This window comes from Tinamus guttatus, unplaced genomic scaffold (genome assembly GCF_059628265.1).
Source record: "Tinamus guttatus ecotype Peru unplaced genomic scaffold, ASM5962826v1 Tinamus_guttatus_pri_ptg000086l, whole genome shotgun sequence".
Lineage (NCBI taxonomy): Eukaryota > Metazoa > Chordata > Aves > Tinamiformes > Tinamidae > Tinamus > Tinamus guttatus.
In genome coordinates, this window is record NW_028288620.1 from 3,068,522 (window position 1) to 3,085,275 (window position 16,754).

Consider the following 16,754-nt stretch of genomic DNA (forward strand, 5'->3'; position numbering starts at 1 on the left):
AAAAGATATGTATAAGAACTATTGTTTGAACTTTATACCTAGGTGAAGTGGGGGTCTGTTTGTTTTGTTTGATGTGGTCATTGGTGATGTGAAATGTGTCTGCAGCCAACGCATGTGCTTCCTTGCCTTTCATGCCCTCTGCCACAGTGATTCTAGCTTAAAAGCAGCAAATGAATGAGAAGCCATTTTCACAGCTATGAAAATGAAGAGATTCTTGAACTCAAGGTCAAGAAGAAAGGGAAGATATTAAAGCTAAAGAACAAATAAATAAAAGCTTGCAGAGGGGCAAGCTAGTATTTTTAATGGGAATTTACTTCTCTTGAAGGCACTCTGATGACAGCAAAATGGAGAAGATCACTGTATCAATAGAAGGATACTGAAGATACAACTAAATTTGCATGACTTCCAAAAGGATGAGTTCCCAGTTTCAGGATATGGCTAAATCTATATCCAGTAGGACATACAAGTAGGGATTGAAACTCGTATTCAGGTTTTGTGTATATTTGCATTAGCTTGATATAATTAGTTGCAAGGATGCCTCTCTTGCCCACTCATGTATAATATCTATATTTGCAGAGACACAGAAAAGGAAACAACGAGATGTAATAAGAATACAAAAGGAAGATCACAAAATGCAGCAAAACAGACAATTTTTCTCCCATAATAGGCAAGGAGCAATAGAGTTAGCCAGAGAAATGGCAATAAAATACTTTTGGTTGGAATTTGTCACTTCTTTGAAATGAGAAGGAAAAAAAAATCACAAAGAAAAATTTGTTTTGTTTCACCAGAAACTAACCTTCCACCAGAGCAGGCCTTGCTCCAGATTCCTGGCATCTGGCAGGCAGGCAGTCCCGCTGGAGGCCCCAGGGCCGAAAGGCTGACTTGCTGCCTTCTCAGGAGCTCATATTTCCCTAGAGATCTGCTTTTCAGATAGTGTAAAAAGATGGAGGTCTTCTTCCAAATGAGAATTAGACCAAATTTTATAATTTTCTATAAGACATAAATAATATTCTCCCTTCTCCAGCCCACCTAGTCCTAGTCCCTTCTCAGGATTTCAGTTAAACGAACTGCAAAAATATGCAAAGTAATTAAGGGATTTTGGTCTTCATGTTTCAGGATCTTTTGTTTGTTTCTTTCTTTCTTGATGTGTGGGGCAAAGTAAGAGTAAATTCAACCAAAAGTCAGGCAGGCATTTTTCTATCAAAGGCTTCATGACCAGCAATAAATACTCTGTAGCTAAAAGAAGTAGAGCTTGGACCATCACAGTGGGCAAAACAGGATGCTCTTTCTCCTTTAAAAATACCTACACTGCTTTTGCAGGACAAACAGCACAATGCCTTTTTCAGGGTAGCTAGATATAAGGATGCTGTTTTATACACTCATTTTAGCACAGGTATTGCTTCAGGCTCAGGGACTGTGCTATTTTATGTCTCCATTTCAGGTCCCGCATCCTTCTTACCCATAAGTTGAAATGAAGAAGTGTCCTGTCATCCTAGTAAAATATTTACTATGATGCTTTTCTGTTCATATTCTCAGAAAGGTAGAGCATTCAGTCCAAACTATGCTCTAGAGATTTATTTTCTTGGAAGGGTTATGGACATGTGGGTGGTTGGCCTAACAAAGAGAACTGTGGAGGCAATTTGTGTGATAAAAAAAGAGGAAAGAAACTTCATTGAGCTATGATGAGCCTGGAAGAAAACCGATAAAATGTAGTCTGCAGTCCATGGACTTGACACAGTGGCACAGGAAGAAGCTCCGCTGCGCCCTAACTATCAACCCAAGCATCACCTCTGCCCCCAGAGCTTCACAGATGTCTTCTGTCAATCAGTAATGCTAACATATTTGGTCCTGGCAATGTCTATCAATTTTGCTTATCTCTCATCTCTTTTGTGAAGCTCTGTTTCCTCCTTTTGCCTGTGGCTGTTCTAAATGTACTTGTGAGCTATTGGAAGGTGAAAGGTGTGTGTGGGGGAAACGCAGAAAAAGTGGCCTGTTTTTTATAACTCCGATTTAAAATCTAACAGCTCTGAAACACTTCCTCTGAGCTTTTATTTCTGAAAAAAAAAAAAAAAAAAAAAAAAAGTTGTGGTTATGAACTCCTTGTACAGGAATTACTGTTGCTGATTGAGCATTTGAAAATTGGACTGAAAAGTTGTCAGATTTCACTCTGCCTTCTGCAAGAAAAATCTCGTTGCACAGATTCGCTATTCCATATATCAGAACATTTGCTTCTGTTTTCTCTAGGGACAAAGGTAAAAAATGCTATAGCACAACACACCTTGCATATCTGTCTATTTTAGTGAAAACCTACATTTAAACTATTACATCTTAAAACACAAAAGGAGCAGAAAGCTTCCAGGGAGACTGTTCTTCCTTCATATGCAAGACACATGCACTACCAATAAATCACTCAGACTGCTATTACAGTCTGGAACAACAAGATGGCATCATCCCTAAATGCAAGAAGGTGTGTGAAAGATTAGCACAACAAAAACACTAAGGGGGTCATTAAAGCACCTAGAAGATAAAACGATTGCAATACCTCCCCAAACTTCCTTGTTGCAAAGTGGTGACTGAGCCATAAATCAAAGCTATTCTTCTTCGGGGGATATTTAAGGAGGCAGGAAGGATTGTAGCTACAGTCATGTAAAGAACTGTAGCTCTTGCACTAATGGGCTGAGGCAGAGATAGCAGATCACTACCCCTGCTTATTTCATATGCATTCCTCTCTCCTTCCAGCAAGCAGAGAAAAACAAGCCTTGTTTTGAGCAAAATCAACATAAATAAATATAATATGTTATTAATGCCAGTTTGCATTTGCTTCACTTTTAGTTTCTCCTATGTTTTATTTGCATTGCTGAAAACTAAAACAGTGAATTGGATTGGCTGGATAGCTTACCTTGCTCATTTTTCAAAAATAACATTGGCCAACATACAGACAAATAGTCATAAAACAAAGGCATTATGCAACGTTACAGAAAACAATACTTATTCAGAGCCAATAGCTCTGATCCATTTACTTACTATTAACATTTACCTGGTACTTTGTGAAAATTCACAAGAAGCAACAACAGAGAAACAGATAGTCTGGGAAATATTTACTTTGAACTCTACACACAAATCTATACTGCTCATTGCATTATGAAATTTTGAAATCTACCAACTTCCACTCTGTCTTTCTCTCCTGACTCTCCATCAGCTTCATCTGAACACATCTGTTGTCTGCAATACACAGTGGGATGAAAATGCCTATAGTAAACAAGTAGAAAAATAATGCCTAACACCAGATTGACAATAGTTAAGATGCCCACAATTGTAAAATGTATTTCCTTGGTAAAGGGAGGTTTCCAAAACAAATACCTAAGTAAAACGCCTAACGTTAAAAGGGTATGAGTAGTGTAATAGATAGAAATGCAAACTTTTGTTTTTGTTCCCTTTATGTTAAAGAAGGTAAAAATTAGAATGATTCCAATAACAGTTCTGTACAGATATTCCATCACCTTAGATTTCAAAGTTTCAAAGTCCAGCAAAAGCCACAGCTCCAAAGAAGTATCAGCAGAAATACAGAACTTCTGGCACTCAGAAGAGTGATCAGTGAAATACTGAGTATCCAAGAAGTGATTGTAAGCAGTTTGTAGAAGAGATATACCAGCTTGGATAGCACATGAAATTCATCTTTATCAGGCAGAGATTTTCATAATGATATCTGATAATCAACCGTCAAATAGGAGATGCCACAAAAAGACAGGATAACAGCAGCATCTAAACAAAACACAAGCATAAATGTTAGTCCTAAGAAAAAGATACTTATTTTATATGAAAATTTCTGAATAGTTTGGACAACTTCCTGTTTTCTTTAAACTTTTTTTACATTGTCTTTATATTTCTTTTCTGCTGTTGGACAAGTAATCTTGGTCCACATGCCTAAATCTAGGCATCTAGTGCCATCTGGGATGCCTATGGTATCCTTCCTGGCCTCCAGCCACTGCTGGTCTTGCCCATGTCATGTCATATTTGCCAGCTCCATACAGATGACTTAGAAAGCCCAGCATGTTAACCCCCATAAATACTTGGTTCAGCAGCTGATATTGAGTCCAGATTGTCTATAATGTAGATGTCTGTAAGAGATTCCCTTTGCATGGTCATATTTAAGGGACGTCTGACTGTTTTATCTCTGTACGTGTTAACTCCATTGCTATGAATAGTCAGTAGACAACAGTGAAAACCTCATTTGATGTAAGCCAACAAAACAGACTGCTCTGAAATGGATACATTAATCATATTCAATAACTTCTTTTCAAATGAGGTATGAGGTTTATAGTAAATATTATGACTTGCTACAGTGAAGTCTTAACAAAACATCATCTACTAGACACAAATTACAACTAAATGCAGAGTAATCACACTGTGCAGTGTGTGACTAAAATGTTATCCAGTAACATGAATTATCTATTAAAATACGATACTCAGCTTCCAAATTAAGGAGAAAGAAAGACTCACATTGACAGAAATTGTTTGTGTCATGTTCCCTGAGGATGTAAATCTGGACAAAGAGCTGAGGTCTGCTCTCAAGAAAAGTCTTGAATACCTTGAGCATGCTAATATCAGTCATTATATCAACGGCTTTTTTATGAATGAAATTGGGATGCTCTGTTTCTGGTACATCTCCATTACTGTTTTGTTTAAATGCAGCCTGGTAGCCATATTTCAAAGCAAACCAATACCTATTGAAATGGAAACTTGATTAGATAGTGGTTTTGAAAAGTACAACAACACCAGAAAATGAAAAGTAATGAAATTACTACTAGAAAAGAAAGAGGTTTGCTTGAATAAAATTACAAGCTTTATTTTGTTAACTTCTTATTTGTTTAAAAGTACTACACAGCAGTGTAAAAGTGTGTTACTAGACATGCAAAAGGACCGCAAGCAGCAGTGAGAAAGATGAAATCATCAACATCAACTCTCAGCAAAGGACTCAAACGCTAATAATACCCATAACAACCCACCACCACCACAAGATTGCAGCCACTGGCCCTTGGTCCCAAGGCAGCACAGGAATGGTAAGCACCCCACCAGGAAAAAGGGTAGAAGCTAAGAAATGTGGTGTAACAATGTTAACTGTATCATTACTATTATCAACATTTTTTCCACATAGAAGTATTCTTTCTTTTTCTGTCTTGATCAGATCTGGACTAATAATGATTCTTGGATTAGGCTATTAAGATTTTAATTATATTACCAATAAATTCTTGGCTTTGCATGTAAGGTATATTTGCCCATAAACAAGATTTTGAACTTAACAGTCTAATCATCTAATCATTGTTTTCAAGCTCTAACTTGTCCTTTTCCCAGAACTCTTGAAGTTCTGACATGCTTCTCCAGTGAACTCCCTTTGACTATGTACAGCAGGAAAGGACAGAAAAAACAGTCCATCCTTCTCAAGAAAACTGTTATTTTGCTCACATTTCTGGTATTATAAACATTGCCGAATGTCTTCCCCTCATCAGAAGAATTTAGTCATTTGGGCTATCATGATGGCATTGTTCATTCAGAGCTAGTTTTAGGAGAAAGCAAGCAGAGCTCCACAGAACATCACTTGGTTATGTTAGGTTGTCTGCAAGTCTGCTAATGTGCAGGAAGGGCAAAGTCCCATGCCACTCTCTAAGTCTGCGTTTAAGGTGATTTCAAGGTGCATGCTAAAGTGCCACAGTTTCCTTATTTCCCAGTTGTCCACAGGATCAATGTACTACAGAAACCATAAAACCCAGGTGTCTGCATTTCCTTTACATAGAAACAAGGGGGCAGGAGATCACCAGCACCTAGATTTCATCACACTGCTCATCCATCGCATTGAAGCACAGTGTCCTACAACTTGCAAAGGACACTCAAAGTATCTCCTTGGATGTTAAAAGTTTAACTTTCATCATCTTTAAAGAGCAAATTCTTTGACTGCATAGGACGTGGTATAAAGGGTCCCTCAGTAGCCACAAATGAGGATTTGCAGATTCTTTGCTAGGGAGATGTTAGAGGAATCATGGCTTATTTCCTAGTATGTTATCCATGTGTTCTTCATACAAGGGTTACCATGCCGGGGCTTGAAACATGGAAGCATCAGCTGTAGGTGTGGAACAGCAATGCTACTATACAGAGGCCTAAGAGACCCTTTGCCCTTCTTACGGAGGTTCATAGACTGCAGCCCTGCCTTTCAGGCCATACATTGATTCTGCGAGTTGGCTGTAGCTTCAGTATTATATTCCCAAATGAGATATTGTTTTCTTGTTTTATGTTGTTCTGTATTTATCTTACTGTTTTCTGAGTAATCTCCCATAAGTAATGGACTCAACTGTTTGGCAAATGGGCTAAAACTTTCTTAGTTTATAAAATAATTAGGAGTCCAAACATATGGTTCTTGCATCCAAGGTGTAAATATCCGGAGAATTTACTGTGTTTTCCAGAAAAAAAAAATAGAGTAGACCAATCTGTTACTTGTCCATACATTCATTCAACAAAGTCTGTGTTTGTTCAAGCAGCAAGAAGTGGAAACCAGCTGTACAAATTTCAAGCTCCAGAGCTTACAGCTGAGAAGGCAGATGATGAGCAAGACAAACACCAGACATGTCGTAAAAGGAATATTTCAGTTGGATGCACACTTCATATCATCTGTCAGTTTTCAAAAACATATGGCTTCTAAACCTAGTATGTTACGCTGTTAATAATGTTATCAGATGGTATGTCAGTATTTTTCATTACTTGCAGCTATTTCAGTTAATCCACTTCTGCCTTTGAATACTGTATAAAATACATTGTTTTCTAGAAAAAAAAATGAATATTTCAGTTTCTCCTGCATTACATGATGATAGTCAAGTGAGGTGGCATTCCCTGAGCTCCACGGCCTGTGTTACTTTCTGTAACCCACTATGACAGATCTTTCCTCTTTTAAGGTACCTTGAGCTTGCACTACCTTTCTAATATTGCATTCGCACGCAATATTAGGACATTTTAAGAAGGGTCTAGAACAGATTTTTAGGCTTAGCTTGGACAATTACAATTACCTTCAGGAGGAAAGTTTACTAAAGCATAGATCAGACTCGATTTTTATCATGCCCATGGCTCAGCTGAACACTGTGCCTGCTCTGAAACTATTATAATTATAGTATAGCAATGATATATACACTATTGTAACAGTTTACTCTTTCCCTCTCATAAATTGAAAAAATATGTTTTTAAAAAGCAATTGGAGTAAAAAAAATACATTAAAAATATTTGATTAGTTATGTATTTTAGGTAAACGTACCTCTTAAACTGAGAATGAAATGGATAATTCAGACAAATACAGGGTACCATTTCCTTTATGTCAATTCTCCTTAGAGCATGATCTTAACTATTAAGGTATTTCTTCTATTAGCAAGAAGATAGGGCTACTAAGTAGTATCTGTGAATACTTCACAGGTGGAAGAGGAAACACAGAGCAAAGGTCAGCACACTGTTAGCAGTCTGCTTCTCATAGCCTGAAGTGGGCACTAGCTGTGCAAATGATCACAAGACAAAATGAAGAAATAAGTAAGATATACCTTTGGTATAATCTTTGCTGTTACACCATTGCTCTTTATTATATATGTAATGACTTTGTTGAAGAATGTTTCTATCACCGCTATGGTTTCCTAAAGGAAAAGAACTACAAACCAGAATTTTGTTTGCAGGTAGGTATGCCCTACTTTAAAGAAAAAAAAATGTTTAAGAGCAGGAAGCCCTCGTCATTCCATTCAGAGGATGGTTATATCATCACATAATATATTAAGTCTACCCCAGAAGTGGGGTTAAGTTATGTAACACTGAACTCAAAACTGCTGTGCTTAGACAGCCTCTGGTGCCCCAGCCAGCTCATTTCAACATAGCTCAGGGGTCTCCCTGTCCTTGAGAGCTTCCTGCAGCTTCATCAAGGCTGCTCCTGCCCTGTAGAACTAGGGAGATTTTGATTCTTGCATTGCAGCTGGAGATTCACACATCACAGTTACTTCATGTAGTTGTTTCAGGGCTCCACAAACTTCACATTTCAGAACTGTCCACTGTTAAGCCCTGTCCATCACTGACTTGATAGCTTCAATACATTCCTAATATTTTCTCCTGTGGAGCTTCCTGGTATATACATAAATTGGCTAGAGGTCAACGCTTACTGGCTAGGCCCTAGTTCTCTCTATAGTGAGTAGAGAAGATCAAGTCCTGCCACAAATGACCTTCTGGAAAGGTTCATCCCAGTGATCATGATGACTCCTCATCAGGTAACTCTTGGCAAAGTCTGCCTTTACCCATTGATTATAGAAAAACCTGGGAGAGTCATTACCTAAGTCAGCTGAATAAATTAGATGACTAAGAGGGAGGACAGGAGGGAAACGTGCATCCCAAATAAAAAAAAAAAAAAAAAGAAGTGGAACACCCAAGAAATCAAATATCAGAAATATAATAGCCAATCCCAAATCGCAGATGTCATTTTGCTGTTATCAACTTATACTTTACATTATCTAATGATGAATTTTGAGGAGTGGCTCAAAGAACTTTGTAACTTGTGTTTATCAGTTGAAAGCTTTTGCCCAGTGGAAGGGGCCACATAATAGAAAACATAATTTATGCAGCTGACATAACAGCTGACCAAGACAGTAACACCAAGAGAGCAAAGAGCAAAATTATCTTTATTAGATAACAAGCCTCTCAGATGCTTGCATCTCTAAAATGCACCCTGAGAGATGCCCACCACAAGACAGAAAATGTGTGTGAGAGAATTTTTTACCCTGCCATAAATATATCTTTCATTGCTGTTCATTGATTAGTACAGGAAGTTAGAAGAGGCATTTTAAATAACGGCTTTCATTAAATGACTCCGAAGTCTACATTCGCTCATGTTTCTTGACCATTATATATATTCAAAACTCAGGTCCATAGGATGTCACTAAAACCTTTCACTTAAGTTTTGAATGGAAGGAAAAACTTAGCACAAATGTTCTCTGCATTGATGATAATTTTATAATAAAGCCACCATGGAAGCTAGATACAAATGCTAAACCTGCAATTCGGTAAACTATTGTTAAACATATATTTTTCAGAAAAAAAAAAAAAGGGGGGGGAGGGAAGCTCCCGTCACTATTAACTGGGTCCCTGCTTCTTCTATACAAATACAGTTAGACACTCAAGTACACAAATTACCACTTACTTTAGCTGTCTGATCTATTTAGAATAACCAAATGAATCCTCTTAACATCACTTTAGAAAATTACTTTTCTTTATCAGTTGCAACAGTATTTACCTGTAAAGCAAGCATTTTTATTAAATACACCCTATCGAAGAGTGATGAATCAAATAAAGATGGGGCATGATAAAAAAAAAAATTACTGGAAGGCAGAATGAAGAAAAAGCTACATTTCCATCAAAACCTGACATAGTATTCCCCTGGCATAAACAGACAAAAATCGATTCACCCATGTAGAGCAAGAATTGTTGATGCCAGGAGTGGATTTGTACCTGAAGCCATGTTAACATATCAAACTGGCACTGAAATTTTCAAAATAAGCCAGTTTATAGCAATGTGATTTCTCTCGTTTTTATTAAAAAACAAACAAACAACAACAAAAAGTGCTTACCTTATAAAAATTCCACAGTGAAAGAAACGAACTAGAAAGACCCATTTCAGCTTCTCAGGATTGGGATTTTCACAGTCATTTTTAAACCATTCATAACTAAATAGCTGAATTACTACTGATGAAAGACCTCTATAACACAGTATCAATATACCCCACCAGTATTGCCCCTCACAGAAATATTTACTAGCTACCCAGAAATCCACTCCAATATCAACTACATGAATTATAATTCCACTAACTAAAAAAATAAAATCCTGCTTAGGAAATTTCATCATGCATTAGATTGTCACTATTTTCATTCTGCCCTCATTTCATACAAAGAAAAGGCAGTATAAATATAAATACTTTCCCACAATATAATCTTCTTCCTAAAGACACCACCTCTTCACACTGCTTTATTCCAAGGAAAGCTGGAGTATGCATTTTTATTACAGCAAACAGAATCAGAATAAAGAGACTTCAGTTCTCCTGTGTTCTTGGTTTAAATACTAAACTGACTTCATTGGTATATCTATTTCGGAAAGCATAAATGCAAGCTGTCTTTTAAATTGGTGGAGTCATTCTTCCTATCTTCCTAGTTGCTGCTGGCTCCTAAAAAAAAACAAGAAAGAAAAAAAAAGGAAAAGGAAGGTCATAAGTAATAGCAGTTATTTTAAGTATCATACAGCAATTTGATTTGCATGATCACATAAATAAGGAAATATAAAATAATGCAGGGTATACTGAGGGTATCAGTGACCAGTCGATCCAGGGAGAACTTGCACCTCTGAACCTGCAGGTCACTTGCTTCTAACCTCAGTGATGCTGAACCTTAGTAAGCAGCAGCCGAGATGATTAATAGAAATAATTGTTAATAGAAATTCTAAGACATAAGCTTACCTACCAGCTTTTAAAACCGGCTTACGGGGAAAAAATACTGAGTCCTTCCCAGAGTTTTCTTAACTTCCTGGATACTCTTCCTTACCGTGCAAAAGGTTGAGAAAACTGCCTTGAACACACATGATCATTTTAGAGTACATATCATTATACAGCTCCCGACTGGGTTTGTGTCCACACATCTCGTGGTTTAATCTTTTATGCCCATTTGTTCATATGCAATGACAACGGGGATGAATGGGATTACGGCTCTCCCTGTTACAGACACGTAATAAGCTAGGCCTGCCTAGAAGGCTCTAACTACATGAGGAGTAGCTACATGCAGGTTACCTAACCACATATTGCATATGGGATTCATTCATAGTCAGAACTATGTTTAGATTGCCTAATGCTGTAAAGATTCTTGGGATCTATTTAAGTAGTCCTTATATTTCTTTGTATCTTTGATATTTTCCAGTGGAAACAGAAAATTACACTCTTTCCCTCATTCAGTTCCAACTCTGCTACACTATAAACATTAAAATTGCACCATCCCTTTGCAGATCTTAGGAAAAGATCTCTGGCAGCAGCCCGGAATTATGGAATGTAAGGATATGCCAAAGCCCCAAATTCCCGCTGCCACCAGGCAATAGTGGATGATGCCCTGAGAATATCTGTGGCCGGGAATGCCGGCAGGGGGAAGGGCAGGCGGAGGCGGCTCCGGTTTGGATTTCTGTGAATTCAGGCACGCAGCCACGGAGAGCTGCCCGGAGACAATTGCTCCATATCACATGAGCTCCCTGAAAGGTAGCGACTATTCTTAGCTCATGTAGGCTGAGCTGGTCTACATGGCGACCCAGCTACAAATTCAAAAGAGAATCTAAGCTCTTAATTTCTAGTAAAGACAGTGGGAACCTAATAGCCTAAGTAGGAGCTGGGCATCTTAACATTATTTTCTTGGATCGAGGCCTTAGTTATTTCTAGCTTCTTGTTCTGTCTCATACTTAGGCTTCAGGTCCAGGCCTAGACAAGGTCAGCAAAATCTGGTGATCTCACATTTGGGATAGCTGGGATCCTTTCACTGTCCTTTCCTTTTCCACCCTTTTGTCCCTTTCCATCTTCAGAAAAATACCACTAGCTCTTTCAAATCACCAACACAATTCCCATCCAGGGAAATGGACTTTGTAATGCAGTCCAGTATAAACTGAACTTCGTGATAACAAATGTTTCATTATCTGAAAACTTGCCTAAGAAAAAACTTGAGAGTATATTAGTAGGGTTCAGTCAGGAGTATTCCAAAACACTGTATTTACTCTGTATAAGAACATGTTATTCTCCAACTTGATGTACCACCTTTGTCAAGCTTTATCCTTTTCTGATAAGAAAATTATGCACAGTTTTTAGAGCAGAGAATGAAATATAACTAAGTTCAGTAACTGACCACTGCAGGAAACATAACAGCAAAAGGTAAGTGAATGATTGGATCAGCCAGTATACCAAGATCCACATTTAACGAGTATTATTGAATATTTAAGTGGTAAAGGGTAGTGTCTAATTTTGTACTTAAAATTATTAAATAGGATAATTTGACTTCTCCCTGGGTACATCCTCCCCATCATTTTTTTATCTGAGCACTTTGCCAACATGAATTAATTCATCTTTGAATTAATTAATCTTTTAAGCTGCTCTAATAAGCAAGGAAGTTCTGCTGGCAAGGAAGTCCAGACTGCTCTGAGAAATGAAATCTCCATTGAAGACTCCAGCCCTTAACAGCCACTATATTTTATTGAGAATATCCAAAGAGCAGGTTTGCATACACCAGGTGGGGTACAGTAAGTGCTACTGGGAGAGAATGACTTGGATCACCCAGAGTTATCTGGTCTTATAAAAAGATTTAATACGACAGGAGCAAGAAGAGTACAGTGCCTATCATAAATATGGCATCATAAATATGTCTTCTCTAACCATTAAATATTTTTACAGAGTCATTTTGCAATAAAATAGAAACAGGAAAATGTTATTAACTAAGCCTTCACTTCTTGCAATACTTTTCAAATGCTATAAAATACAGACTTACCTTAATACCTGCCAGGGATAAATACAGGATTTTCATTTAAAAAATGTGCAGTTTTGCTTATTTGCCAGTTTCCCATACATCGCTTTGTAAAACTTACAAACTAATAAAAGTTAAAGGACTTACTGGCTTAACAAACTGAAACTGAAATCATTTTGCTAACCACATGATGCAGTTAATAGTTTACTGCTTGTCAAGAACTGTCATTCTTATGAATATGTTATAAAAAGATCTGTTCTAATGATCTATTCTGTTTAACAGTCTCTGTTTATAGTTGCTTTATCATAAAAGTTTATCATAAAAGAAATTTTTATGGAAAGGTGTGTGTGTGTGTATTTGTATATTCGTATATATATGTGTGTATTTACTTGTATATTGTGTGTGTATATACTTGTATATATATACTTGTATATATTTCAAACTTGTATAAGTTTGAAAGATTTATGAACAACAATTTTGTGGCAATTCTTGAAAATGAGACTAAAATGCACTTTAAAAAAATATATATAAGAAGCTTTTCTATACAATGATATGTGAGGATACAACATGCAACCAACATGCATACTTTAAATAGACAAGTGATTAAAACTGCTTTCCTCTGGTAAAACTGTAGGTGTTTGCAAGAGTCCGTTCCAGCAGGGCCATCAGCCCTCAACACACAACTTTTATGCTACTGATAAAATCCAGAGCACGTTTAAAATTGCTGCTGAACAGGAGCCAGGATTCAGTCCCTACGGCTGCACTGCCCGAGACGCTGCATGCGCTGGGAAGATTAGTTTAGCTTTTCTACACTTACGACAGGAGATGGAATTGTATTGGTGCTTCCACAGGATCATGACTGTCTTTTCTTGTGCTCCCTCTCCCTTGACAGGTTAGAAGTATCTCAGGGCTAGGCAGGTCTTGCAATGCCTGAAATACCAGTATTCTCCAGTGTCACCACTTAAAAGAAAGGAGTCAAGTGGTCGTGTCGATTTTCCAAGGCTAGAAGAAGCAGTGACTGAATCCAGAGCAGGATTCTCGAGGTCCTGTTGAGGTAGCACATGATTATCCCTGCACAACACACTAAGAAAACACATTAGGACATCAGGAGACCAATGCAGGATCTGTGCGGATGAAAAGGTTTAGCCGAGGCCCTGCTGCCTCTTTTGAGTCCATGTGATGATTCGAAGGCACGCACGCACGGTAAACGTGCATGTCAGCAAGGTCTTTGTAACAGCTCTGGGTGTGATCAATGCACCGATCTAAAATGTAGCTGTATCTTATCACTCCTCAACAAAATCCTGGTGGCTTCAGAAAAGCAGCAGCTCAGTGATTACAGTAACACCTGTAAAGACAACCGCATTAATACAAACACTCTGCTGGCGTACAGATTTTGTGAACAGTATGTCCCTCAATATTGGACAAAGTTATCCGAAGCAATTTAAAGGTCTGCTATCATAAGCCTACATAAACTTTACCAATAAAGGCAAGAACAAATGCATCGTGCTCATCCTGTCTTGTGTTCCCCAGACTCTATGATCTACCTGCATAAAATTCACTGGAGGGTATCAATGCTCTGATCCTTCATAACCTGCACTTCATTGGGAACGTGACGGAAGAGATTTTAAAAGTGGCCAAGCTGAGATGTGGACAGGACAACACTGCAACAAACAACAAACTGACTGTGAACTAGACTACCCACATGTAGCAGCTTTTACCAACACTATTCCTCTCTCCGTGGATCTTGAGATCTGAAAAGTAGCTGCCTCCCTGGAGAGTTTAGACTTTTTTTTGTTTTTTAATCCTGAAAATTCTCCAGTGGTCTTACTCATTAATATCATTCCTTTATTACTAAAGGATTTGGGTAGTTTGGACGTGCATTATTCCTGAATAACAAAAATATACAAAATTTAGCAGCATAGCAATAAATATGTTATGAGTTTGGCATATATTTTTAAATTCTTATAACTCCACCTCAGCTTTTAAAAATTACTAAATGAGGCTTTGCAAGTTATTTGTCCAAATAGTAACCAAACTCCTCTGGCTTTAAGTGAAAGCATCATAAATCAGCCAAGGCACAAACTCACTCCTGTAACTTTTGTTATTACTCAAACAACTCCAACTCTACAGGGCAGAGAGAGCAGGTTTGTGTATCTGATTCTTGGACCATAAACCAAGGAATTCATGAACTAAATTACTGGCTGGATGATTTATTTGTTTTCTAGATAGACTTAGCACCGAAGAAAAACACATCCTTAAACCGAGATAAAACTCTGGCAGTATTCAGTACATCTTGCTGTTTGCTTTCAAAGGGAGCACGAAGGATGCTTTCTCTGATTAGTGTTAACAGGACACTGGATCTATCTTTGGAGTAGATGACTTACTACAGGCATTGAAGTTCCAGGAATTAAGGTCCTTTCTAGGACTAGCATAGAAATAAATCGAATGAAAGCACTGATCTGAACAATCCCAGGATTTCTGAAGATACACTGTATAATTCCTTATGTTTGACACCCAGGCTTCGCATCCAATGAATGAATATCAATGAATTAATAGAAGTTACAGAATAAAATGCACAACTTGACTGACTTCACCTCAGTGTAACAGCTTCCATTTCTCCTTCACGAACTATTCCAACACACTTGCACAAGCCGTGTGCAGGATGCTACCACTGCTGCTGCATGGTGTCCCAAACCCCTGGGCCTCCAGCCACATCCAGCAAACCCAGAAGTGAAGCCTACATGGAATATTTACACTTTGCACAGCAATAATATAGAGAGATTTTTACGAAAATCTCCTACAAGATCACTGGCTTGTTACCTCCTTTTGTATCCTCTTCACAAACTGCTGTAAAGATGTGTTGCTTACCAAGGTAGGATTCAATGTTCCCTCTGTGAAACCTGTTTTTGTTCATTCTGCTTTAAGGTCTTTTTACTTTTCACTGTACCACATAGTAGTAGGAGAAAAAAAAAAAGTAAATAAAAGGACTGAAAGAAAAATTCTACAAGTGGCAAAAATATACACAAATCTTTTAAAGAAAAGTTTTATAGATATCAGTAAGATTGCATATTGAAGTAACAATATGAAAAGCTACCAGACAAAAAAGTTGCAATGATACTGTGATAGAGCAGTGTCTATGAAAACGATATAAGTATCTGAAGAAACTTTCTATGAAATATTCAGTGGAGTCTGTCTAATTATCACAAAATTATTTTTTGCACTTAGATAATAATGGACTGTTATTTAGGCACAGTAGAAAGACATTTCCCCTCAACAATTATGCCCATTAGCTTCTGTCTTAAAAGAAAAAAAAAAAAAAACTTTTTAAACTGATGGTTTTATCCAGGAAATGAAGATGAGTATGTCAGTGAAAGAACCTACAATTAATTCTCCAAAGGCACCCACTGCTACCACCTACAGACGAAAAGGATTCACAGCTCTTACCTAATATCAGAAAATGATACACAGCAATAGTAGCAATAATTAATCTCTGAAAAACAAAGCTATAGTTATGCCCAGAAATTTTAATTTGGATAAAAACAAACCTGTCATGTTAAAAATAGCCGGCAATTTAAGTCTTGAACTTTTAAAAATACTTTAGAGTTATAAATGGCATTTAAATCTTTGGGCAAACCATGAGAGATTTTAGAAATCTTCTCTAAAATTATAGAATAAGCATAAAAATGTAAACGTCTGAAATACACAACTGGATTTTGTATAGGTAGTAGGTAGGTACTTTTTTTTTTTTTTTAACTGCAGCACAGCTAGATTTTGCCTAGGGACTGAAAGTGGGTTGAATGTACCACCACACAGGCTGGTACATCCACATGTGCATTACAAAAAACAGCATAACAGGGTAGGGTACCACCTTTTTAAGTAATACCAAGCCTACTCACAGTTTCTTGGGAAAAAAAAAAAAAAAAAAAAAAAAAAGGTAGACAGGAGAAAATATGGAAAGATACAGAAAGATACCGGAATACTGCGAGCTGCTTACTCTAGCAGCATACATCTGAACAAAAAGCTTATTTCCTTTGACCTGAAATATCCTTTTTCTGTTTACCTGTAGCTCCTGCTTTGACAAGTTTGGAAATAAATGTAATGTTTTGGCAGAAATAACAGTTCAGATAAATAAATTGACTTGACCTAAATGTAGGGACGGACCATGTCTGTACTACAGTTTAATTTTTGACTGTGTTTTTTCTCATACTTGACAA

General features: G+C 37.4%; 1 protein-coding gene across 1 annotated transcript; it reads right to left on the bottom strand.

Moving 5' to 3' along the window:
* Positions 1-3,119: 3,119 nt before the first annotated feature.
* XKR9 (XK related 9) lies at positions 3,120-9,922 on the bottom strand. Its single transcript, XM_010225436.2, is given in 4 exon segments — positions 3,120-3,514; positions 3,517-3,762; positions 4,501-4,724; positions 9,633-9,922. Coding segments are annotated over 4 exon segments (1,128 nt in total). The 5' UTR covers positions 9,908-9,922; the 3' UTR covers positions 3,120-3,131.
* Positions 9,923-16,754: the final 6,832 nt, after the last annotated feature.